The 25,178-nt window shown below is 52.5% G+C and overlaps 8 protein-coding genes across 8 annotated transcripts; 4 read left to right on the top strand and 4 right to left on the bottom strand.

Annotated features, from left to right (window-relative positions):
* The first annotated feature begins 621 nt into the window (after nt 1-621).
* On the top strand, nt 622-1,061 carry BDP81DRAFT_433015 (uncharacterized protein). Its single transcript, XM_060590832.1, has one exon. The coding sequence runs from the start codon at nt 774-776 to the stop codon at nt 978-980; it is 207 nt and encodes a 68-aa protein (XP_060443156.1). The 5' UTR covers nt 622-773; the 3' UTR covers nt 981-1,061.
* A 1,612-nt stretch (nt 1,062-2,673) lies between these two features.
* BDP81DRAFT_482839 (uncharacterized protein) lies at nt 2,674-5,302 on the bottom strand. Its single transcript, XM_060595031.1, has 4 exons — nt 4,176-5,302; nt 4,068-4,139; nt 2,987-3,863; nt 2,674-2,935 (listed from the first exon to the last, which is right to left on the bottom strand). The coding sequence occupies exons 1-4, from the start codon at nt 5,208-5,210 to the stop codon at nt 2,811-2,813; spliced, it is 2,109 nt and encodes a 702-aa protein (XP_060443155.1). The 5' UTR covers nt 5,211-5,302; the 3' UTR covers nt 2,674-2,810.
* A 132-nt stretch (nt 5,303-5,434) lies between these two features.
* Nucleotides 5,435-5,970, top strand: BDP81DRAFT_433011 (uncharacterized protein; the record flags this gene model as incomplete). Its single annotated transcript, XM_060590831.1, has 1 exon — nt 5,435-5,970. A coding segment is annotated over exon 1 (181 nt), but the record flags the coding sequence as incomplete, so codon positions are not given.
* An 890-nt stretch (nt 5,971-6,860) lies between these two features.
* On the top strand, nt 6,861-10,211 carry BDP81DRAFT_324410 (uncharacterized protein; the record flags this gene model as incomplete). The annotated part of the gene is made up of 1 exon (XM_060584885.1): nt 6,861-10,211. One exon carries the CDS (start codon nt 6,861-6,863, stop codon nt 10,209-10,211), a length of 3,351 nt encoding a protein of 1,116 aa, XP_060443153.1.
* A 299-nt stretch (nt 10,212-10,510) lies between these two features.
* Nucleotides 10,511-12,547, bottom strand: BDP81DRAFT_324793 (uncharacterized protein; the record flags this gene model as incomplete). Its single annotated transcript, XM_060584917.1, has 2 exons — nt 10,511-11,398; nt 11,432-12,547. 2 exons carry the CDS (start codon nt 12,545-12,547, stop codon nt 10,511-10,513), a joined length of 2,004 nt encoding a protein of 667 aa, XP_060443152.1.
* A 4,430-nt stretch (nt 12,548-16,977) lies between these two features.
* On the bottom strand, nt 16,978-17,370 carry BDP81DRAFT_396497 (uncharacterized protein; the record flags this gene model as incomplete). Its single annotated transcript, XM_060588196.1, has 1 exon — nt 16,978-17,370. The coding sequence occupies one exon, from the start codon at nt 17,368-17,370 to the stop codon at nt 16,978-16,980; it is 393 nt and encodes a 130-aa protein (XP_060443151.1).
* Nucleotides 17,371-19,311: 1,941 nt separating this feature from the next.
* On the top strand, nt 19,312-20,919 carry BDP81DRAFT_324732 (solid-state culture-specific ATP-grasp domain-containing protein; the record flags this gene model as incomplete). The annotated part of the gene is made up of 1 exon (XM_060584910.1): nt 19,312-20,919. One exon carries the CDS (start codon nt 19,312-19,314, stop codon nt 20,917-20,919), a length of 1,608 nt encoding a protein of 535 aa, XP_060443150.1.
* Nucleotides 20,920-21,374: 455 nt separating this feature from the next.
* Nucleotides 21,375-24,611, bottom strand: BDP81DRAFT_324942 (WD domain-containing protein; the record flags this gene model as incomplete). The annotated part of the gene is made up of 3 exons (XM_060584933.1): nt 21,375-21,469; nt 21,526-24,213; nt 24,284-24,611. 3 exons carry the CDS (start codon nt 24,609-24,611, stop codon nt 21,375-21,377), a joined length of 3,111 nt encoding a protein of 1,036 aa, XP_060443149.1.
* Between the last annotated feature and the right edge of the window lie 567 nt (nt 24,612-25,178).

Raw genomic sequence — 25,178 nt, 5'->3', positions numbered from 1 at the left:
TCAGAGGGAAGAGGCGGCAGAAAGGGAATGGAAGTGAGGTGGTTGGTGATCAGGAGGTCCAAGGCTGAGGCAGTTATTCTGCCTCTGATCGAGTGACGAGTACTCTAGATGATGGGGGAAATGAGGGGGGATGAAGGAGGAGGAGGAAGGGTAGGCAGAGAGGGCCCCGGTGCCGTCTGGTCTGGTCTCTGGAAGGTTTGGTTCGTTATGGCAGGTCCACACCAACAATTTCCGTAGAGGCTGAGGCTGTGGGTTTTCCGCAGAGTTGCGAGCCTTGGTTATGCAAATGTTTGGTGGCATTATTTTGATGAGAAATCATAGTCTTTGGAAGTGTAGTTTACTGGTTAGGATTCTTTGGTTACCATGGGTCCTGGGAAGCTTAGGGACTGGGCTTGGTTGGTTATGCTAACGCCGGAGTGGTGTAGAGCCGGGAGCGGCGCGCCGGCTGTGTTGATAGTTTGGATGGGCGAGAGAAGGAGCTGAAGTTTGGTTTGGATGGCGAAAGATCTCGGTAGTATAGCTGGATAGATGATGGCAGAGAACAAAATCGGATACATATACTGAATTGTTTCCTCTCTATTGTGACTATTTGTTTTTGATTCTTTATCAACTGTCGTGGTGGTGATTTGCACTATGGAAGGGACGTCGGAAATCGTCTGTCCATCTCTATCTGATGGGTCGATGGAAACGACGACAAACATCCAACTCGACCCAGACACCTGTCATCCCATCACAACTTGTGGAGTCAGTAACACCTAGATGGGACTATTCTAATGACTCGTAGTCCCAGCCTTTATTCGAATCGTGCGACAAGCCGGCCGAACGGCTATCGACGAAGATGCCAAGGCCGATCCATCGAGTATGAACGAAACCGACGAAACCGATTCGCGAGCCTGGGCCACTCTTCGATGCCGCGCGCGGGAAGAAAACCTACGTCTCGGACGAGAGGAACAACGGAAAGGAGAAAAATACAGAGATGAGAGAAGAGGGTGAGGACAACAAGAGATGTGCAAAGGCGAGGAAGTGGAAGCGGAAGAGAAGGGCTTGTAGTTATTTTTGGGACCGAACATTGAAGTCTCGATTCTCGGGAGACTTGGATTGGGGCTTCGGCTGTCGAAAACATCAACTCGACTACTAGTGGTCTATGATCCCGACACCAGAGAGTCAAAGTACCCTTGCGGTCTCTTCGATCATTGTCGGTCAGAGCCTAGCAATAGTCCATGACTGACGCCTTTTGTCTTTTGAGGCTGGACGAGCAAGTCAGAGGCCGGACGAACCAAGATCGAAGGTAACGCAGGCTGTTCGATTCGATGAGCGTATATCTACGTGGCGTCTACTCTGAAGTTAGGTTCTTTGACTTCTATTTGAAGAAGTCGACAGACTTGGTCTATCCCGTGTTTGCTGTCATGACTTTCTGTTTCGTTGCCTTTTCATACGCTGCTTGGTGTTGTGTTCCTGATGGTATCTTGTCGAAAGGTTTTACTTCCCGATCAGACGCTACCATCATCACGAAGACCCGACCCATACCCTTCGATGCTCGTCACATTTGTTGGAGTCTTCTCCATCTATGAATGTCAATACCTCGATTCCATCCGCTTGGAACACATCCCAGAGTTCGGCCTTCTGCTGTCTGGGGTCTTGACGGACGTCGATCTCCTCTTGAGTTTCGAGTCATTAGGAATCACATTTGTGGACTAAGAATACGGGACTTTGATCAATGGTAACGCACACAGATGACCTGAGGTTTGACTTGATGGATCACGGCGCTGGCGTTTGGTTTGGAACTTGACGAGTGTCATGGGTCTCGAGTGAAGACCCCAAAGTGGTTTACCATCATCAGGTCGATGACTTCGAACATTGCCGCGACACTACAAACTTGACACCTACCGTGGCAGGCGCTCTTGGCACCAAGTTCTGGCATATTCGTAGATGATCTCTTGGATTCATATCTGGTCTCCTACCGTCCAGTCCAAGGTGGGGGACTACTCGGTGGACACTCGCAGTCTGACGATGCGGAGGGGAAGCTGTCGTAGAATATATGGCGTTAATAGCTGCCCGCGATTACGTCTCCGTTATTTGAGACAGAAGCATCCATAATAGGCCGAGCGGTCGACCTACATTTATCTTGATTGATTCATGACGCCAAAGATACATTTCTTCGCTCATAGATAGTCTAGAACTGGAGGTTCCATGTCTGTTGATCCAATCTCCTGCAGCAAGTAAATCTTTGACACAAACTCACGTTCTAGCTCCGGTGTTCTACCGTTTATCTATCTTGCATCCGTCCAAAACAGTGTCTCTTCCAGCCTCGCGCTTCTTTGCTCGACGTAGTCGTTCACGAGTAATCATGGAACGGAAGTTAGGTAGACCAGGAAGCCATACACAGAATCTGTTTCCTTGATGTAAAGGCATCGTAACTCCCTGCACAAGGCTGAGTATTGGGGGGGGGGAAAGCCCCCCTCTGTGTCATAAACATGAAGAAAGTGGAAGCCCTCTGCAATCACCAGCTCAAAATAAGCTGAACGTACCGGATTGTGACCATCTAACTTCGTTTTAATTGATTGATTGAGTGCTACAGTACTACCTCAGCATCTCACTGTGGGAGTAGATTGTCGGAAATTTTGATCTCGTTGACATCCACAGCAATCAAATTCCGCTTACGCTCTTCGTATTCGCTTCTCGCCATGGGTTCGAATCTTGCTATCTTGTTGTAAATGACAAAAGACTTTTTGTATGTTTAGTCTCTACAATGCCCTAATTCTGAGGTATAGTCGTACTATTCGATAGCCGTGTAGGTTTGTTTATGGATCTCACTGAATAACCAACTCCTCCCAACTGACTTCACTTTTCCTCGGTGGCCGCCACCAAGCAAACTTCTTCCACCCAACCTTGGCCTTCCTACCTGCCATGACTTCACCTTTCATGATGCCATGGACTTGACCTGAAGTTAGTAAAGATCCATTTACATCGGTTGATCAAAACTTACCGTATGCTTCCCCCACCAGCTCATATAGCGTCGTCCCATTCTTTGTTGCCTGCTTGTGCTCCCTGAGAACCAGGGGCAGATTGCATCCAGCAACAATGAAAATTTTGTCTCCTGGTAGTGTTCCTTCGGTTCTAATACAGAGGTATCGCTCATTATTTGTGACGAAGAAGCGTCGGAAGATCATGGTCTCTCCTATGGCTTCCTCTTCTTCCATCATGCCACGAGAACCAGCCATTAGAACTTTCTTAACCAGGCCAGGCAACCCATCCTTCTCATCCTTATTCCACCAATGAGGCTTCCCGTCGAAGAACGCAGCCTGGGCTACGAGACAAGCATCATTCACGGTGTTCTTGACGCCAGCCTCTGATCTCGGGCCATGCGGAGGAGCAGTCGACTCCACTTCATCAACGAATACGGCTCGAACATGCAACCAGTCGAGATCATGGCTGAACCAAGCAACTGGTTTTGCGCCTGCGCAAGCCGTGAATCCATGTCCGTTGACAACGAGAGACTCAATCGACCCAGTGACGAAGAGAAAATGGAGACGCGATCTATCAACCAGGGGTATCGGCCGCCCCTGAAGTGGGCTATGTTCCCTGCGCCAGTCGGGAACCCAGCTCGGCAATGAGATTGCCTCGTCCTCTCTCCTCGTCCTTCCACCCGCCAACAAGATGTCAAGGCTGTCTTCGTCACGGATTATATCTCTTGCTGCTGCGCAGAATACCTGCTCGACGGACCTGTTGTAATCAGGTTGAGACCAGCAACGGAAGCTACTAGCGAGACTGAGCATCACAAACACTTTTTCACGAGGGTCAGCCACATCTCTGTCCCAGGTGTTCCACAAGAGATCTGATAGCTTTCCATCCATGAGTCGCTTCTTCAAGAGGTGGAAAGCTCTTGCGTATCGTTCGATCAGCTGCGGCCACTCGCTCATGCGTATGTCTTCCGTTCCAATCATTGTCTTTCCCATATCGTCCCAAGCCTCGGCAAATGGTAGTGCCTTGTGCAAGGTCTTCCACTTGATCGTCCGCTGCCCGCACTGGATCACTGCTCGATCGTTGGCACACCAGACCTCTAGAACAGTCCACGTCTGGCTCCACCATGGATGTTCAAGGAGTCTGTCAACCGCCTCCCATTCGGCTCGATAGCGCTCCTGGAAGAATTAATCCATGCGGTTTTCGTAAAGAACGGGCCGCCCAAAAGCTATATGGCCAACTCTTGACTGGTTAAGCTCCCATGCTAGGACAGCCCTTTCCCAGGCTCTGCTGATTCTCCATGCTCGGTATGGGTTCCAGTAGCCGTAGACGAAGTAGTGCCGGTACTTGCTACGCAAGAACCATCCAATGCCAGAAAAGAACTGATGTATCTCGGTGGGAAGACATTTAGAATGAGACGTGAGCGGCTCTGATGTGTTGGTATTCTCGAAGTAAGCCCTGGCATCAGACGAGACTGTGAAAGAAGTCCTATCATCAACGATATCGAGGTCATTATCAGAAAGGAGCCCGCTTTCGTAGCCCTCATCGTCCTCCTCATCGTCCTCCTCATCATCATCGTCCTCCTCATCATCATCGTCCTCCTCATCATCATCGTCGTCCGTCTCCTCGTCCGAAATACCCGCCCGCCTCCCAACTCCACACTCAGAGCTGGTGTCGGAGCCAACTCTCCTGCCACCGAGGTATTCACCTCTATCGTTGTATTTCCTATGCATCGCCATTCTCTTGAGAAACGTGAGAGCCCGATCGCTGCGTTCGTGTTCGGGGGTGGGACCTAGCCACAAAATCACGCGGACAGCACTTTCGAAGATCCGCCGCAAGAGCTTCGCTTGGGTGCTCTTTTCTGATGAATCTGCCTGCTCAACGCAGATTTCGTAGATCCATAGTGTCCTCGCGTCGACTGTGCTGCGAAGGGAGAATAGAAGGGAAAGAATCTGCGATGAGATTGGGATGACTTTGGGGCTTCCATTCGACTCGCAGGCTTGAACAGTCAGATTCTCAGAAACATCGAATGCCTTTCTTGCGCACGAAATAGCCTCGAAATAAGGAGACGATTCCAGCAAGACCTCTTGCAAAGAGCATGATAAAGGATCAAACACGTCGCCCGGAAGGAGGGTAAGAAGCCGAATGTAGCCATGTTTCAAGCGCCAGTAAACAGGAGACATCGTGATATCACAGGTACGATTTGCTTCAACTCGGGGATTGACATGGGAGCATGTTGTCGTGGACATGTATGACACAAAAAGTCGTTCTTCCTCGGGAAGTGGGTGAGATCACTGAGATGTCTTCGGTCAGCAGCCCGCAGATGGCTGCCTGCACCGACAGGGGTTTCTCATCAGCTCCGGCGAAGAATCAGACTTTCATCAAGAAGCCAGCAACGTGTTCAATACCATTGAATGTCACCATTGAATTTCCATCGACGGCATGAAAGATGAACGTGGCTAGTCTTTTGCAACGCGCCAGCTCATTAGACACGTGAAGAGCACATCACGTTACCTCAGGTACATGCAGCACCATTGAGAAGCGACTCTCAACTTCCCCACCCTCAGACTCCTCAACGGGCCCGGTGCTAATCTTGAGCGCGGCGTCTTGCGGGAGTGAATCCGGGGTGCGGGGAAAATGTTGTTGTTACCCACCAAGCTACCTGAAATGTGGCTGACTCACCCTCCTCTTGGGATCCTCAGTTCTTGAGTGCGCTCTTTTCATGGTACTCTTTCAAGACGGCGGGCGTTCAATTCTTCGGCGGCCGACGGAGATTTCGACGAGAATATACAGTGGCTCTCCGGGGAGAAGTCTCGAGATCCCGCGGACGATCTCGGAACTGGCTATAATTCCGCGATTATATTCTGCCGGACACGCCGGCCTGCTTGGTGTTGGCAAGTTGACGTAACGGGGTTCATGAGCTCGTTAGGGCAGAGGTGCAGGGATTCTACATACAGTTGCAGTCTTTTCATCCCCTTTACTCCGCTAGGGATTGACGGACCTTCAGCGTTGTTGTAGACCTTGAAGGAAGTAAATACTCTCGATCCCATGGTTCTCTTGAAGGTTTTCCAAGCTCATTGATCGTTGTTGATACTTATCAGTACTCATTAAGCATTAGCGACACTGAGGAAGAGGGGTCGGATGCTGCTGTCACACCCGCACCGCTCATCTTTCACCCGCTAGATGAGGTGTCTGCGTGGCTTACTCATCCCCCTTTTCATCCGTGAGTGATATGTACAATTCACCTATCCTTACTCCGTACTTAGGATAGGCCACGATATCATAGGAGAATCCAAAAACCATGGCTCAATTGCAAACTGCAGATTTTGTATCTCCACAGCTCGAGAGACAAGAGCCTAGACTGAGTGATCTGCTCATCTCATCTAATCTCACATCATCTCACAGGCTCACCCCGTCCTACCTATGAGATGAAGGCCCGTGCTCGTGCATGAATCTTGACTCGTCTCACGTTGAATAGAAGCTTCTAAGAGGCCACCAGCTATTTTAGGTCTTATTACGCCGTAATCTTTCCTCCTCCTCTTGACCGAAAACGAGTACAAAAGTCCACAAAACATAGCGTTAGCGCAAACTCTGTCGGCATTCTGTTGCCCTGCAGTGCTGTATCCGTACGGAATTGGAGTTCTGTACCACGCGAGGACAGACGCGGCGAACTCCGCAATTACATCATTCTCCTATGAGACAAAACAAATCGCCCATCCCTCGGCCCGGGCGAAAACTCAACCCAATATCATCGCAACCCTCAGAGACAAGAAGCCGAGAGACCGTTATGTTCGACTGATCTACGGGCGCGACGACTTCATCGAATAATCAACAGCTGCCCGCTCATTCCCTCGAGGGGCCGATGATTCCGCAAACGTAAACGCAAAACGATAGGAACCATGGCATCCGACGAACAGAAGCCGGACGCTGACCGGTACACCGAGTCTCAGTCCCCAGAGACTGAGACTCACCCGGATGACGTCCCGGCGCGGTCACCGACGACCGCAAGTAAAGCGACAAAGAAGCCGGCGCCGAAGCCGGGCCTGGCGACAAGATTGGGCCTCGACGCGCCGACGCTCATCACGATGTTCAAGGGCTCATTACCGCCTCTCATCGGCATCGCCATCTACCAATCCACGCCTGTGGCACAGTACTTCACAACTTTGGGTTATCTCGTGCCAATTATCTCAGTGCTCGCGCTCGCCATTCTCCCCAGAGGAAAATACCTTCAGAATCTCGTCCTCAATGTTACTGGAATCTGCATTGGCGGTGCTCTGTCGATGCTGGCATTGTGGTCCGGTGTCCAGGCGCGTAGGAACACCGCTTCCGCCGAGGAATTGGCCTCTGGATTACCCGTCTACAACTCAAGCCAGTCCGCCGTCTGCGGCGTCTGGCTGTTCTTCAACATTTGGATTTCAAATACCCTGAGAGCCAAGTACCCTGCGATGAACCTGCCTGTCATGATCTACTCCATCTTCATGAACGTGGCCTGCACCTTTGGCCCGCTGATGGTGACGACTGCAGCCGCCGAGTCGCTTGTGAAGCGGCTTACTGTGGCAATGCTTTGCGCCATGGGTATTGCTACCGGCGTCTCACTCTTTGTTTTCCCCGTCTCCAGCAGAAAGGTTGTGAGCGGTGAATTCAAGGGTGCCATTGGGCTTGTTCGCAAGTCCATCGCCCTGCAGCTCAACTACTTGAAGACGCTATCGAGCCCGGACATGCTTGAGCGTCACCAGACGAAGAGCAGCAACGTGTTCAAGAAGAACAAGAAGCAGAAGAAGCCCGAGATGACGAAGGAGGCAAAGGCCGCCGGCGAGCTCAAGGCCACGGCCTTGGCGATTTCGGCCCTGTTTGGAAAGATGCACGGAGACATCCTCTTCGCGAAGAGAGATATCGCTTACGGCAAGCTTAACTCCAAGGACATTGGCGAGATCTTCGACCGCCTGCGAAGCATCATGATTCCATTGAACGGAATCAGCACAATTGTCGATATTTTCCGCCGTGCCTCCGAAAAGCACGGATGGGGGGTCAATGATGGCAACGGCGACTCGGACGCAGAGAAGGACCGGGAAAAGAAAGTTTGGAACGATATCATGCTCCAATTGCTGGAGCCGTTCGAAATCCTGACGGAAGCGATGGACCAGGGACTCGACCACGTCGGAATCGTCCTCGAACTCACACCGAAGCCAAAGAAGACCAAGGGTGCCGATGTGGAGATGGAGGCTGGCGTCAAGGCCACGTCGAAGCCAGGCGAAGCCGGTTTCGCCGAAGTCCTCGCCGAGAGAGTGCAGGACTTCAACGACAAGAAGGGCGAGCTGCTCAGGAACTGGTTGAAGGAGAGACAGCTCGCGACGGAGCAGGAACGCCAGGATCTTCACCTGAAGAAGCTCGAGACCAGGATGCGGGAGCGCGACCAGACGCAGCTTTATGTGATGCTGTACATGGAGAAGCTCATGCTCGCCCTCGGTGAAGCGGTGCAGGATCTGGTCATGTTTGCAGACTCAAAGGTGGCGGACGGCACAATGGCAAAGAAGCGCCTTATCATCCCTTCCCAGAAACGCCTCAAGAAATGGTTCAAGGGTATCTGCAGCACAGAGGATGCTTCCCCCGAACAGACGCCGGATATTGCGGAGATGGGTGCCAATATCGTGTATGCCGGTGACGGATACAACAAGAAGAAGGACCCCGAACATCTTCCCGCTCATGGCCTCTGGCAACACTTTGGTAACTGGGTGAGGGCATTCTCTGCCTTTGTCGGATCCGGTGAGTCGCTCTTCGGCTTCCGTGTCGCTATTGCTACCATGACAGTTGGTATCATGGCTTTCTTGCAGAGCACCCAGACATTCTTCACTGAGCAACGATTGGTTTGGGCCATGATCATGATCGCCATCGGCATGACCATCACGGCCGGCCAATCCATCTTTGGCTTCGTATGTCGAGTCGGCGGAACTTGCGTTGCTGTCATCTTCTCCTACATCATCTGGTACATCGTTGTCGAGCGCACCGCCGGAGTCATCGTCTTCCTCTGGCTGTTCATCTTCATCGAGCAGTACTTCGTCTTGAAGCATCCGCGATTCATGCCTGTATGGCTCATTACCATCATCACTCAGGTCCTCATCATTGGATATGAGCTGCAGGTTCAAAAGATCGGGGAAAAAGCCGCCGCCGCCACGGGACAACCCTACTATCCTACCTACCTCCTGGCACCCTACCGCCTTGCCTGTGTTGCTGCTGGTTGCTTCATCGCGTTCGTCTGGACCATTTTCCCGGCTCCCATCACCGACCGGCGCTGGCTCCGACGGGACCTCAGTGCCTCGCTCTATCTCCTCGCCAACTACTTCAGCGTCGTGACTGAGACAATCAAGGCGACGATGGAAGAGACTCACGGTGACATCAAGAAGCCCGGTACACCTGCACACAAGATGGAGAAGGAAAGGCGTCGCATCCTGGGTAAGCTGCTACTGCTGCTCCCTAGCTTGGACCAGCATGCGCAATGGCAAAAATGGGAACCCGATATCGGCGGCAAGTTTCCCAGAGCCACCTACGAAGACATCATCAGACGGTCGACCAGCACCATGCGGTATCTGACACTGATTGCCTACACCATCACATGGAAGCCGCGTGACAGGTCAGCAACTCCCTCGTCCGACAGCGACCGGGCCTGGCTGCGCGCTCTCAACCAGGTTCTCGCGGGGATTGAACCCACTCAACACACCATTCTCTCCACACTTACGCTCTTGTCCAACTCGCTGCTGTCGGGCCAGTCACTGCCGCCCTTCATGCAACTTCCGAGACCGAATGAGCTCACCCGCAAGCTCCTCCACCTCAAGGGCCCCGAGCCGGAGCCACGGGCTATGCAAAGAAGAGGCAGTGAGCTCGAGCACAGACTCGTCACGGTGCACACGCGCACAGGATCGGAAGTTCGCCCGTCAGGTCGGAAGCCCAGCGTGGTGGAATCGCCAACGAGCGACACTTCGATGATTGCGAGTATGGCCGAGTTATCGGAGATGGTCAGCCCCCTCGGCAGCGGAAGCATTCTCGACGTGAGAAATGTGGAGCAACACGGATATACCGAATTCGCGGTGCTGCAGGTTTGCAGCTCGCTTGTGTGCGATGATTTGGAAGGCTTGGTGCGGTCTGTGAGCAGTTTGGTTGGTGTTGTGGACTTCAGCTTCAGGATCAACCCGAGCGAGGCGACATTGACAAGCAGTGATGAGGAGGATGCCAGAGGGAAAGGCAAGCGAGATTAACATAATACCCACGACCTACCTAGGTTGAAATTACGGAGATGATACCAAAAGGCGAACCGAGAGAAGTAATAAGAAATGTCACCACGAGCATTGATATGAACCTCATGAATCCCTCTCGCATTTCATCAACCACAGCTGCTTTAGCAGAGTGAGAATTTAAAGGTGTAGTGTGATATTAGGAGCACTAGCTGCATGGCCATTCTACGAATGAGGATCGGTCATGTCTATGAAGTTTGAAAAGAAAATAGCTGTTGCCAGGTCGAAATCTTATGCCCACGATCCTGCCAACGATCACCGTGTCAGGTCTCAACGCAGAAGCTGCCACTACTATTCACCCGGTGACCCGACTTGCGACTGGTACTCGTCGTGACAGTCTTGGTCCCAGATCGCGAGCTCATCTCGTGCATCTGCGCACTCATCCTCTCCTCCAACCTCTCCATCGCCCTGCACTTCTCCTCAAACCTCATCATAGCCTCGTCGCGCTCACGGTCCGCCGTGCTGCGCGCCGTAATGGCCGTCTCCTTCTGCTCCCTCGCCTCGCGAAGCATGGTGCGCATAGCCGAGATCTCGTACTCGAAGCTCGAGCTTCCCTCCTCGATCTCGGTGATGCTTTCAGAGGCCTCCTCGTACCTGACCTCCCACTCGTGGCACTTGGCCTTGAGGGCACCGCACCTGTTATTGAGCGTCTCGACCTCGATCTTGAGCACGGCCGAGACGGACTGGTGGCTCTCGATCTCGATCTGGAGCTTCTCGACCTGCTTCCTGGCATCGCCCAGGTCGCAGTCGAGACGCTCGATGCGCTCCGTCTTGGTATGAGTCTCCTCTTGCGACTTCTTGAGAATGGTCTCGGTATGGCTGAGGGTCTCCTGCACGAGCAGAAGCTGGCGGTGGTTCTCGTTGGCGCGACCGACTGCACGCTCGCCCTCGTCCTTGAGGCGCTTCTTCTCGATAATGAGGACACGAAGCTCTTCCGTCTTCTTCGTGATGGTTTCCCGTAGCTCGGTACGTGTGATCTCGATGCGAGAGATCTCTTCGCGGAGCGAAATGATTTCACGGTCGCAGTGCTCCCACTTGAGCTTCCACCTGCCGCAGCTGTCTTCAGCCTCTTCCCACCGGCAGTGTTCTTCCTCAAGTTCGCGCTTGAGTCTGATGATGTGCTGCTGAAGCTCCTCCTTCTCGTTTCTAATCTTGATGATGATCTCTTCCTTCTCGTTCTTGACCTTGGTGATAGCCTCCTCCCTTTCGTTCTTGACTCTGATGACCGTCTCCTGCTGCTCCTTGAGCTCGGACTTCTTCTTCTCATACAATTCTTCTGTCTCCTTGTACTTCCGCTTCAGCTCATCGTACTTGTGGTCGCACTTGCGGATGTGGTCCTCAAGCTCGCCCCGCCGGTGAAGCCACTCGTGCTTCTCCTCCTTGAGTATCAAGTGGCTCTTCCTGATGTCCACAAGCTCCTTGTGGTTCGACTCGAATTTGGTGGTGATTTCCTCGTGCTTGGAGGTCAGCTCGGTAAGCTTCAAGTCCATTTCCGCACGCTCGCCGCGCAGCTTGCTACATTGATCCTCGAGATCGACGCGGGCAGCTTGGGTAGCAACCAAGGTGAGTCTCGTCTGCTCTGAAGTCTTCTTGAGCTCCTCGTGCTCCTTCTTGATGTAGGTGTAGGTGTCCTTGGCCTCGGCGATTTCGTGGCGGAGGGTCTTGCACTCGTTGTCTCGCGATGCCAGCTCCAACTTGAACTTGGAAGCATTGTTGATGGCGGCAGTGAGCTCCAGGCGCACCTTGACAAGCTCCTGCTTGTGACCCTCCCGCTCATGGTTGTGGTGACTGTGCTCCCTATCCTTGCGCTCCATGACCTCGGTCAACTCCTCGTAGCGCTCGGTCATGCGGTGCATCTCGGAGTAGACGGACTCGCGCTCGGTGATGATCTTGCTCCAGACTTCGCGCAACGACATGCTTCGCCTCGACATGCTAGCCATGAGTTCCGTTAGAGCCATAAACTCGGTCTCTGCCTGGCGGGTGAGCTCCTTCGACACCTCCGAACTGAAGCTGGAACTGTGGGAGCTTGAATGGAACTCATTGCTGTAAGAGCGACGGCTGACGCGGCGCTTGGTAGTATACGCGCTTTGAACAGACCCAGTAGGACTACTTGTACGAGGAGATGTCGCGGATGGGTAAGACGGGATAAGGCGAGGCCGGCTTCTTTCGTTGATGCTCAGGCCCGACATCTCGCTCGTTAGCAAATCCGATTCGCCCGGAGTAAGAGGCGTGTGGATGTCAATGTCCACTCCCAGGTGAGTTTGGGAGTGGTCATGGTTGTGGTCGTGAGTCGTTGCCATGTTGCTGTGTAGTCCAAAGTGTGAAGCAAGAGTAGAATCCAAAGACTGGTAGAAGCCCTCGGCCATGGGTTAAGGGGAATATCAACAGACTGACCGAGCCGGATTCGGTCAGGCCAGATCGTACATGCGACGCGGGACTTTTAAGGCATTGGCTTGACGGGGATAAACTCGCGGCGGCACGACCCCGTCACCTCCGCTTCTGCTATTTTCAAACAATGGTCATCGATACCGCTTGTATAGGAATGATCAGCACAAATTTCGTTCCTGAGAGGCTGAGACACAGCTGAAGTATGGCTGGTTTCCCAAAGCAGCACCAAACAAACTAGCAAGATCCCAATCTCCGCCCTTTCATCCCAAAGAAGCCCACCTGGCAAATAAGATGGCTTGCGATAGCGATGAAGCAACATTCGCAGCTTCGTGATCTGCAGGGTAGCCCGAGACCTGCTTGTTGATAGAGGCTAGGCGATGTCGGTAAACACCAGGGACCTCAATGCTCATGCTTGCATCCCTAGTTGTCGTAGCTGAGCCAGCCACAGTCAGCCCTCTCGCATCGGCCGAGGTATGTGAAAAGGTCTGATTGGCCTTTGCGTGAGGATCTAAGATGGCGAAGGACGTGAGTTCGAGACTTATCCCGCGCGCAGGGCACAGCTTGCCACAATGGGAATGGTCCTTGTCTCTGTCACGTTAATCTACAAACTCGTCGCTTAGAATAGAGACAAACTTACTGAGCTATCCCATCGAGTGCTGACTGACGCCATTTTTGCCAAGGGCGGGGTAGAGCCAATTAGGGGTTGGAAATCTATAGAGTTAACCAATAGGGTTACAGTACCTCTATTGCCTACATATTCTGCGTATGCCAGAGGTACCAACAATTCCCCTGGGTACATAAAGGTACGTTACAGTCTAAGCAGCCCTTCCTCGTATATTTACGCCGCGTGAGGGTATTCCCAGATATCTCGCCTAGAGTCTGGCGGTTTCTTATTGCCCTCAGATTACTACAATAAGAGCAAGGCGAATTAACCTTCCGTGACCCTTTTGTATGCTGTTCCCATGGAATAGATGTATTCCTCTTGTCTGTACGTCTAGGTCGTGATAGTCTACGCCCGCCTGCTAATGGTCCAAACCGTTGAATAAGCTGGGCTGCTAGTAACTGCCGCCATTGATAGTTGGATTCCACCTTCTGCCACCTAGGGCTACCCCAGAGCTGTAATAAGAAGCTATTCACAACTACTACTTCCAGCAGGAAATTCCAGGCTAGGGACTGCCAGCCCCCTCGCCGAATAGGGTGACTGACGGTTAGTCAGGGTGGCCAGCGGAATATGCATATGTGAGTGAGCAGAAAAGAGCGTCTATTCGTACTAAAGAGTGGATGGAATCACCACAGGCTTGTGGGCCTAATGCTATCCTAATAAGTCTTGCAGAGCTAGGACCAGGTGGAAATGACAGTCTGGCCTGTTTCGTGATGATCAGACCATTCCGAATGGGTTATGTCCATGACTCGCATAGGAGCATGCATGGATTCTGTCAGTGACCGTATTGATAATAAGACCTCATCTGGTCACTCACATCAACCCCATTCATCTTGTGGTTGTATTCATCGATTGCCCTAGGGACTGGAAGGTCCTTGCGGACGTCTGGGCCAAACACTTGCCGGGCAGCCTTTTTAGCAGCAGTATCCCCAGCTGGGCGACGGCGGCTTCGAATAACCTCCTGGCTGCTCTGGAAGACAGTTGACAGGAATAGTACGAGGGCATTATCCTTCCAGGTGAACTGGTTGACCTATTCACTAGTTAACTATGCTGGGCTGGATGTGCTGGGCTGGGCTGGGCTGGGCTGGATATACTGGGCTAGGCTGGCTAGTAGCTTACCTCCCCATCTAACGTAGGGATACAGTGTATTTTGCCCCAGGGGATATCCCGTCCTTCAGTCTCTCTCTCATCAACTAGAATCTCATCTATCCCACTATCCTTCCGGCAGGCACCAGAAGCACCAACCTGTTGTTTCCGTAGGGTACTAAAGAGACGTACAGAGGAGAAGAGGTTGTCTAAGAAGACGTGGTAGGTTGCAGCTGGAAGTAGGGAAATAAGGGTAGTTACTACCTGCTGTGTTGGTGTCAACTGGGCCAGCTTTCCAGCAGCTGGCCCGGCTGGCCCGGCGGGCTGGCTGGGCTGGGCGGGCTGGACGGGCTCGTCGGGCTGGCTGGGCTGGAATTCCGCAGTATTGAATATCCGCAGTCGCCGGAACAGTAGTTGGAAACGGTCCCGGGATATAAACCGCGTAAATAGGTGGATGGGATCCTCCCTCTGCTGTTGGGTTGACCAGTAGGTTGATAATCTAGATTCCCTATGGATCCCTATATATAATAAGATCCCTAGGAAGAGGTAGATCTCTTCTTTTGAGGTCTCCCGCCACTTATACACTCTAGACGTTCTAAGCCAGGGGCCCTCTTTAGACGACGGCGGTGCTGTATTCGTCCACTGGGCCCACTGCTCCACGAGGTCTTGCGGAACGTATTGGAGCAATAGTTCCAGCGGGCTTGCCGGCAGCCCCAGGACCTCTTGGGCCCGGGCTGGTACTTCAAAGGGCCGTAAGGAGCCCGTAGGGCCATGCTCGGTAGCCGGAGGGTCACAGGGCCGGACTGTGGCTTCGTCACAGCCGTCTGGCTTACAAGCTGTATTACAAGCAGCAGCTAGGTCTTCTGGGTAGACCTCAACTACTATAGTGCTGAGTACAGAAGTAACAGAAGTTTTAGAAGCAATAGAGGTATTGGAAGCAATAGAGGTATCAGAATCACTAGAAGACATTGCAGCATCAATTGAAATGCTAGTAATAGTAGTGATAACAGGTAAAAGAGCATAGTGGTAAATGTTGTATCGTCAATGTACCCCTTTAAATGCGGGGTAATAAAGTGTAAATAGTGGGGATTTTGGGGCTTGGCAAAAATGGCGTCAGTCAGCACTCGATGGGATATGACCGAAAGCGGTTATATCTTCCCCTGCGTGGAGTACAGTTCAACTTTGAAAATTACTGCCGGGGTTGCTGGCGTCTCCCTCAGTGCCCCGCAGAAGATTTGACCATCTAAGGCAGAGACACGCGCGTTTCTTACCCAATTACCGTTCGGCTCGGACTAAGGTGAACTGGTATTGACTGTTAGATGTGGAGTCGTCGGTACCAATGGTCAAGTTCCAGCAGATTCATCTGAGACCCCGACTGCATTCAGCTGGGAGGCCCGACAGCTCGTGAAACATGTTGACTTAGCCCAGCGGAGCATCTTCGACGGACAGCATTCTTCGGGCCCCTGATTGTCCCAAGAGAAGAAGATCAGCATATGTGATGCCCATCGGCTCTTGAATGCGCAATTTCTGCCGCGTTCCTTACGCCAAGAATCGATTACCAGACGGCGATCATCACGTTCTTGACTAGAGCCGGCGAAGCCAAACGCAAGTCCAGTCTTTGAGACATAACACCTCAAGAATCGCGAATGTCTTGTGGTGGCGCCTGATCACATCTGCCAGAGGTCTTTGAACTTTTTCGGGCTGTCAAATTGTGAATATTGACGCTGTAGATGAGATTGGCAATCTGAGAAGGCACTGGCACGGAAGGTAAAGCCTTGTTTTAACCGGCTGGAGACGTGATAAGAAGATCAGACCTTGTGAAGGATAACTTCAGTATTAATTATGCTGGGAAAAACTCATCGGGACTCCCATCCTATTGTATGCGGTCAACTTACTGCAGAAGGCCCGGCGGTATGGGTATTGAAGAGGATGGGCGCTGACTGGATCACCTCGAGAGCGATTCAGACTACTCCTTTCCATGAGACAACAGCTGAAAGCTAGCTATCCACTGATATAAACGCCACCAATGTGCAAACCTTTTTAGGCCAGAGCCCCTTCCCTCGGACATTCGTCCGAACACCCCCAGTTGACCGTGTGTAGGAGAAAGCAGATGTCTGCATTGATGCCATTGTCTTCTGAGAAGTAATGGTGTAGCGACCTTGGAGAGAGTAGCCATTTGACTTGCCAGATCAAGGAAATACTTATGTATTCGTCAAAGTCACTTGAATGACTTACTATGTGACCTTGGCGGAAAGATTCTTCTGCCCGGGCAATCAAATGGGCTGTCCGCGTAGTAATGTGGCCAAGCGACATGCAGGAAGGATGCGTACAATTTTTACTTTTTCAGGACGCCCGCTTTCCCGAAATTATGAACTTGTCGCTCAATAAGTTGACAGACGACTCCCGAGTTGAAAATACAGTGGGTCTGCTGGAAGGGTCACGGCACCGGGCAGACATCTTCATGATGAAAAGTGGCTTGTTAATGATTGTCATTGTTCAAAAGCTGCCTCATTGTTGTAAATGCATCGCTAGGTATATCCAAAAGCTCTCGGAGCGCTCTTCATCAGCCACTTCGATCCTCATGAATGTTGGCACTCAAGCCTTGTCGCACTTAAGACGCCAGTCGCTCTGCGGCGAGCAAACCACCGCGCCGTTGAACTTCAAAGTTGTCTTCGCCTGGGTGCTTCGTGCGTGGTTGTAGGTGATCCTTGAACCATTCTGCGCAATGTTCCTGCCATCTGTCGATCTGCAGGCGGTGTTGACCTCGTTCCACCATCCGGCCTTGAGCTGCAACTCATCTCTGCGGTTGTTCATTGCCCACTTGAGGTCTCCGAAGCTAAGGTCGTTTCCAGTCCAGAGACCGGAGCACAAGAGGCGTTGGGCCTTGGTTGTGGCACCAACATCGGCGGGAGCTGGCTCGGCAACTGCCTCTGGCGTAGGTGCGGCGATGGCGCTGGCCGCGAGGAGGAGGATGGCTTGGAACTTCATGTTTGTTGTCTAGGTAGTTTAAGAGTTTGTTTTCGTAGAGGTTTAGCGTGGAACTTTGTGAGAAAGATGAAGAGATGATGTCTGAGTGGTGTGCGGTATAACGAGAAGCTTTGATAGTTTGAATGACAATGAGTTGCTGGCTTGGAAATCATAGATGGCAGACCAACCTGTCGACTCAAATACTCGTCCACGATGTCTTCAAGTCAACCGCCTGGCCATGCTAATTTCCATCGATAGTATCCAAAAACACGCTATGCCTCACATGTTGTACATGACTTGTACCGGCGGGTCGATGTTCAACGCAACTTAGTCGCTGATTTGCTCGACCGCCTGTAGAAGCCCACTGCAACGAATTATCCCACCGGTGAACGGATGCCAGCATGATAAACTTCATGAACGAAGATCAACAGCTTGGTTGGATGACCTTAATCTCATCGGCCAGTCCGTACACACTAAACAACACGGACTAGTCCGCGTATCGGGGTACATATGATTCAGCACACGGGGAGCCGGAGCTACAAAGTGGTGCTGTTCACTTGTTGTAAGCTGAAAGTTGGAACAGGGCTATCCGAAAGCGAATTGTTCGGAGCCGAACCTCTGTAAACTGGGACTCGGACCAATCAATAGTCCGCCAACACAATGAGGCCGCCTAACGCAAGCGAGGTTTACAAAGCTTAAATGATTAAACACCACTGCAATCTTCGCTAGCCGTTCGTATTACAGGCGATTTGGTTGGAGCGTACTAGGAAAATTGATTTTGGATTGATGATCTGTTGAATGCCAGACGGAGCAATCCTGAGAAAACGGCTAGCATTTCCACGTTTGGGGTGTGTTTCCCCTACCGAATAGACACTAAAATCATCAACCTTTGTTTCTTAATTCGGATGGCAATATCAGTCATACAGTAGTAGATTCATAAAACATCACAAGGCTCCGGCTCAGCGGACGAGTCAATCTTTCCTCACTGAAGGTGTTTTTGAAATTCAGGTGAGCAGAACTCGAGTAAGTCAGACAGAAGCCCCCACCTCGCGATTCTCAACATAGCTGGAAACTCGGACAGTCGGGTGCCGTAACTCTCTCACCTCATGCTGTGGAAGACCCTAGATTCCGTGCTGCTACTACGATAAATTCATCTTCTCTATCTTTTTATGTGGGTGGCCGCAGTGCAAGCGTAGACCTGCACATGATAGATTCTTCTGAGCGGTGGTGATGCAAGTAAAAGTTCGCCAAGAGCTGCTAGGGTAATCAGGCCGCAAAGGTCGTGACTGCATCTCACAACGACACACCTTTTACCTTGCCCCAGCTCTCAGTCACAAAAGTAAAAGTGGTCATCTCGAAGTCAAAACGTTGCTTGTCGAGACCGTAAGGCTAGCCTCTGCCCAGAATATCTCAGCCATCTCCACAATCGGAAAACGACGTCAAAGGTCTTACATGAGACCCGCCTAGATCGTCGCTGGATGACCTGTGCGCCTGTCTCTGGTCCAAGTGAACCCTCAACCGACGCCCTACGAATATGGATGGAGACGATGACATCAATAGTCATGCATAATTTCTCTGCTCAGGATACTCGCTTCTTTTCTCTCCCTTCCGAGGGGCGCGGGATGACGCCGCACCGTGGCGGACAACCGCTCACAAGCCTGGAAGATCTGCAAAGAGTGACCAATATCCCTAGAGTGTCTCAAATAAGTCAAACGTATCACAACCACAAACGGAATCTTTTCCGATATTCTAAAAACACAAGAGTAAGTAGTGCTGCTTCCTCTTTAGGTTGTGATTTCTTGCTCTTCAAAAACATCATCTGTAGACATCAACATCTCATGCTCAACCCTTTGAGCACATGATCGTTGATACCCAGTGCAACTCACGGGGAATTATCCCTTCACAGTTAACCCAGTCTCACTCATCATATTACAAGTTTGAAAAGAAGCAGAAGGGATGAAAATGATAGAACTACCAACAATCACCCTAGACACGACCCTCACAGACCTCTACCGCTGCGCAAGCCCCAGAAACGCAGACAAGCGCATCGCCCAAGTCCTCAGTCTCGTCAACTCCGGCTCGGAACTCAACCCCAACGTCCCACGCAACGCCAAATACCTCTATCAAGATAGCCCCTTCAACGCCGTTCCAAAAGACCCTTCTAGCAGTAGCCTACCAGGCGATGACGGCGGGAGACAGCAGCAGCGAGAACTAGCAGTGAAATATCTCTCGCTGATCCCGCAACGAGACGCCTTCATCAGCGGCGATACAGCAGTTGTCCTTTTCCGTATCAACGACTCCAAGAAGCAAAAGTTACACGATCAACGCGAGGCGGAAAGAACTCTGTCCGTGCTGTCCAAGACCCAGCAGCCAGATCTCATCTTCTGCCCTGGACCGTCAGAGATCCCCATCAAAGAACCCGGCATCGACCTCATCGCATATAAAGTCGTCCTAGACGGCCTAGAGTCGTACAACAATCTCATCGTCCCGCCCGAGACGCACTGGTTTCTCAACTCCAAGGCCGCGCTCGCACAGTCAGGCCTTCCTACCCCGAAAGCCAAGATTCTCGAGGTTGATGGGCTAGCAGGTGATGCGTGCGCGTGCTGTGCTTCATGCCACGGCGGCGACGCAGCAGAGTTTGTCATTCCGGAGTCCTGTACAGGAAGTCGGGGCAGATGGCTGGAAGAGCAAAGCGAGAGGATCTACACGGATCTCGAATCCCACCCTCTGCCGTTCGTCCTCAAGAACCAGCAGACTTTTGGTGGTGCGGGGACGTACATCATTAACGACGGGGACGAGCGTCAGAAGTTGGTGCAAGACTTTAGAAACGGCATCCTGCGCAAGCTTCTCTCTTCGGCGACGGAGTCAAACGCGCATCTCCAGCCAGCAGCTCTGATCCTTTCCGAGGTTGTCGAGAATCCCATGGAAAACTACGGCTTGACGTTCTTCGTTGGGGACGATGGGAGCGATCCAATTTTCCTGGCTGCATCGGAACAGATGACGGATGGTGATAATGCGTGGATCGGGAGCACCATCAACTATCGCCGTCAAAACGAGCTGGAGAGGAAGTTTGGGCTATTGGTCAAGAAGATTGCGACTTGGCTGCGAGGGTATGGGTATGTTGGACCCGCTGGAGCCGATGTCTTGGAGACGGCATCGTCGACAGCGTGTCCCCAGACAAATGGCACGACGAACGGTGCTGTGAATGGTGTCACCGATGGCAATTCACATGCAACGAATGGTAACTCCGACTTCTCCAACTTCCATATCGTCGACCTCAATATCAGAACGTCAGGCTCAATGTGCCTCCCCCTCCTACAAACCCACTTCACCACCCGCAGCTTCTGGAGCGCCTCCTCCTTCTCCATCAGCTACAACAAGTCCCGCGAAGCCTTCATTGAGTCTTTCCGAGAGGACTTTAAGGCAGGAAAGATGTGCATAATCAGCTGGTACGAGGATCCGGAAACGGGGCGCAGTCTGGCTGACGTGGCTGTCGGCGCCGAGGATGTGGATGAGTTGCGGAGGGCGATGAAGAGGGTCCGGGATGCGACGAAGGAGGTGACGTTTTGACAGGTGCGTTTGGGTAGACGAGAGGTTTAGGGACTTGCTGTAGATTCCGAAGGAAGCGTGATAGGATATTTGTGGATCGAGACGCCACTGGACGGAGGAACTTGGCCAGGAGATAGAGACGCCCGTTGCCAGAGCATGGGACCCTAACAACACATGATAAACTGTAGTATGCGATTCACGAGCTTGAGCTCAAACTGAAATTGTATCTTCGCCACGCCCGTCCCATCCCGAATCAAGGCCAGCGTGAAAAACGATGCCTCGCTCGCCTTGCCCACCACATCCATAAACACCTAATAGGTACGCCGACTCCCGAAACCTCTCAACGAACATGCCTTGCCAGCCCTTTTGCTTCTCATCATGCCAACTACCCGTAGGGTCACTTGGTAGGTATACTATACAAACGCTGCCTCTTCATTACATGTAATACAGCAGACTTTCCCTCTGTCAGAAGTCGCTCATGCCTCGATCTCCATCGCCCCGTCGCTTTCGAGGTTGAGGTCGAGCACGCGCGCGTATTGGATGGTCAGTCTTTGGAGTTCTCTGAATTTGCCTGCGCGATTGTTAGCGGGACTTCCTTATGACGCGTCGAACAGCGAATGAACTTACCGAGAATCATGACGACGCCCTTCAGGAGCTCCTTCCGGTCCCAGCCACAAATTCCGTCCTCTTGGCTGAACCAGCCCCGGCCGCCCTCGCTCGGCTTCTCGTCCTTGTCCCTCAAGATGCCGCCAAGCAAGCTGTTGAGGAGCTCCTCGACCTTGCCCCGATGACCCTCGGCACCAAGGCGCTTCGCATACATGAACAAGTAAAGGCGGAACTCGTCCCTAGCATCCAGGTGTAGAGCGGCGGCGATGCGGTTCTCAAGGTGAGCAATACTCACCGTTGATTCAAAGCCCTCAAAGCCGTCTTTTGTCAATAACATCTTGACGATGCGCTGCAAGGTATAGGCGCGACCCTTGAGCAGGAACTCATTGGTCGTGTGCCTCTCGAGGTAAGGAATGATGCCGGCGGAGACGTTGGCCGTACTGTCGTCGTCCTTAGGCTTCGCGGGTGTGACGGGTCCAACGGCAGTTGACTGCAGAGCCCCAATCGAAGAGTCGTTGCTGTTCCAGTACTGGGAGCCAACAGCCCACCAGGCTTCGCTAACCCGTTGCCATGTATACATGTCCCGGGTGTAGCAATATCCGTCTCCGTTGGTCAGTGTAACAACAATGTGGCCAGTCGAGTTGAGCTGGGCTGATGTGATGCCGGGACCCGGTGTTGTTGTGTTGAGATTGAGCGTTGTTGTCGCGAGTTCGAGAACGGGACCAAGTGATACTGGGGGATGCAGGGCTGCTTGTCTCTGCAGATCCCAGACATGGCAAAGGCCGACAGCGTTGATGCATAGCAGATAATTGTTACGGCACTCGAGGATGACTGGTTGGGATTCCATGATAATCGGGTTCATCAATCGTCGTCCAGCGGGCGTCCAGGTGTAGATACTGCCATCCTCGCACGCCACTGCCCAAAAGTTCTTATTGCCAGTGACAAGAATTACTGCTCTGGGCAGGTAGTCTTGCCAAAGAAGCGCTCCACGCTTGGTAGCGGAAATGAATGATGGATCCCTGATTTGAACAGGATTTCGGGCTTCGAGGATGATGTTTTCGGGCACCTTGGAAGCTTCATCTGTGCTGCTCTCCGGGAGCAAGACCCCGCGTTCGAGGGGCCTCACAATTTGAGATCTGACCTTGGGCACTGCCAACCGGATTTGCGCGAAGGCAATCGATGGGTTTAACACCGCAGGCCTGAGATACTCGGGTGTAGGTACAACACCGTAGGCAGCCGGCACAACTGAAGCTGGCTCCACGCCGTCGACGCCGTTCAGCACCACAGGCGTTGGTCCTGTTGCCTGTCGCTTCGATGCAGGATCTTCTTCCTCCTCACCCTCAAGGACTGGGGCCTTGCGCTTATTCCCAAGCAGCATGGCAGCTACGCCACCTTTGGGAAGTCCTTCAAACGGCCTTTCGAGGTCCAGGATGGTCTGGGGCGTATCGTTCTGCGCAGCTTTCGAGGTCGATGTCGAGCCCACCAGCTGAGTTTGAGGAAGAGATGACTGGCCGGTGCCGGATGAGGATACAAGGAGAGGCGCAACACGTTTCCTACCGTCCTTGCCAACCGTCACCCTAGACTTGAGCTCCTTGACCCTCTCCCCCGCCTTGTCACCATTCTCTTCTGCCGGCTTCTCTTTCTCCGGCTCAACGTTGCCGTTCGTGGGCTTTGGCGTCGAGGTGCCTGTAGCTGTCCCATTTGGTTTGGTGCCATTGGTCGCAGGCGTTGCTCCCTTGGAAGAACCCGGATCGCCCATTAGAGCGCCCATCCTGGACTCTGCAGCACGAGACTCGCCAGCTTTGCTTTGGTTCTCCAAGTTCAGACCTTCTATGTCCTCTGCGATGCCCATGCCCTTCCGTGACGCGCCATACTTCTGAAGAGCTTTGTCATTTTCGCCAGCATCCGCAACCCAGCCCAGCTCGCCATGGTCGAACGAAATCCCTAGGAGCGTGCCGTCCAAACTGGCGGCGAAAATGGTAGTTCCGTCGGGTGACCAAGCTAGGTCAGAAATGGATTTGCTGGCCACGTCCTGCAGAATGACTACAGGTCGTGATGTGTTCGTGTTCCAGATACTGAGAGTCTTGTCTTGGCCTGCTGACGCTATAACAGTAACTAGGGCATTGTTGTCTGGTTGCTCCGCCGGGTTCTCCGTATGAAACAGGCGTGGAGAGAACATGCAGACCTCGGTTGGGCCTTCGTGGCCGATCAGGTTGATCTCACTGTCCCATCGTGTTCGCTCGATTATCGCGACTGAACTAACAGGACCATTGACGGCGTTTGGAGCTGCAATGTGGTTGCCGTCAGGAGACCAGGAACACCGTCGGAAATATGTAGTCAGTGGTGAACTCTTGAAGGGCCCGCTGATTGTTTGCTCCAGCACGAAGTTGTTAACCATATCATGTTGTGTCGCATTCGGCGCAGGGGGCGTGAAACGGAAGATCTTGATCGTTCGGTCGTCGCTGGCGGTCGCGAAAAACTTGTTTGCAGGATCGAACGTGATGCCTTTTACGTGACTGGAGTGGACGGTTATGGTCTTCAGCTTCTCGAAGCTATGGCCCGACCAGACCACGATCTTGGAGTCCAAGCCAACCGACACCAGTATAGAGGAATCGTAGGACCAGGCAAGATCCTGGACGTCGTTCTCGTGCCCGACAAGTCGCTTGTATGTCTTCCAATTCTCGACCGGTGGAGGTTCGGCGCCAAGTCCTGTTGTCTTGCATTAGCATCCCATCACGTAGAGGGCACAGCGCATTGGCTTCCGGCAGGAGCGCATTACCAAAGGAAGCAACCGGGGGGCTCTTGTCAAGGTGGTATACGCAAATAAGCTTGTCGTCGGCACCTGATGCGAGATATCGACCGTTGGGAGAGAAGCGGACAGAGTGGATTGTACCGAGGTGATGGCTCATATGGCAGAGCTGTCTCGGCTTGCCTTCTGCGTCACCATTCGCATCGCCATAGATGGCCTCGGTTGACCACACTCTGACATGGCCATCGCCTCCAGCAGTCGCGAGTCGTTTCCCGTCGGAGGATACGTGACAGCTGTACACCTCGAAGTCCTTCTGCTCGCCAGAATGGCTCAGCCACGTGGGCTTAATGACGCGCATCGCGAACGGCCCCCAGGGTCATTTAGACCAGGTCAACGGTCGGATAGAAGGGTTTGTATGTAAATGCGACGTTGATGGGATGTTGGTGAAGCTCTCGTCGATGGGGTAGGTGATGCGATTGATGCGCCGCGATGTGGTTGGTGATAGTGAAGCTGGGGAGCAAAGCTAAAGACAAAAAAAGGCGACAGGCCAAACAGGTGGGCACAAATTGGGGTTGATTGAATCTCAAGAAAACGCGTTTTGCGGAGCCCGGACGCCCTGGAATTCGCGTCCAAAGCTCCTGCTGCTGCGTACGCTAAATGAGCGGCCAATTGGCACCAAAACTGCTACCTCTTGAGCTGCTGCACAGACCACCTCCCTCAAGTGACACACAGCCTCGGGACGGATTAACGACGTTCCTCTGGCGAGAACGGATACGTATCTCACTTATCTAGGTATCCGTACCTTATCGATTGTAGGTACCGTGGTACCTTTAGTAGGTACCTACCTTAGAAGGAGCACCTGGATAGATGGCAAAGAATGAGGTAATCGCCCTCCTTCCGTTCGATTCCCCGGAGCCGGCAACTT

The sequence above is a fragment of the Colletotrichum phormii genome (genome assembly GCF_030913505.1).
Source record: "Colletotrichum phormii strain CBS 102054 chromosome Unknown BDP81scaffold_15, whole genome shotgun sequence".
Classification (NCBI taxonomy): domain Eukaryota; kingdom Fungi; phylum Ascomycota; class Sordariomycetes; order Glomerellales; family Glomerellaceae; genus Colletotrichum; species Colletotrichum phormii.
The sequence above is the reverse complement of the archived record's forward strand: the minus strand, read 5'-3'. Positions and strand labels throughout refer to the sequence as shown.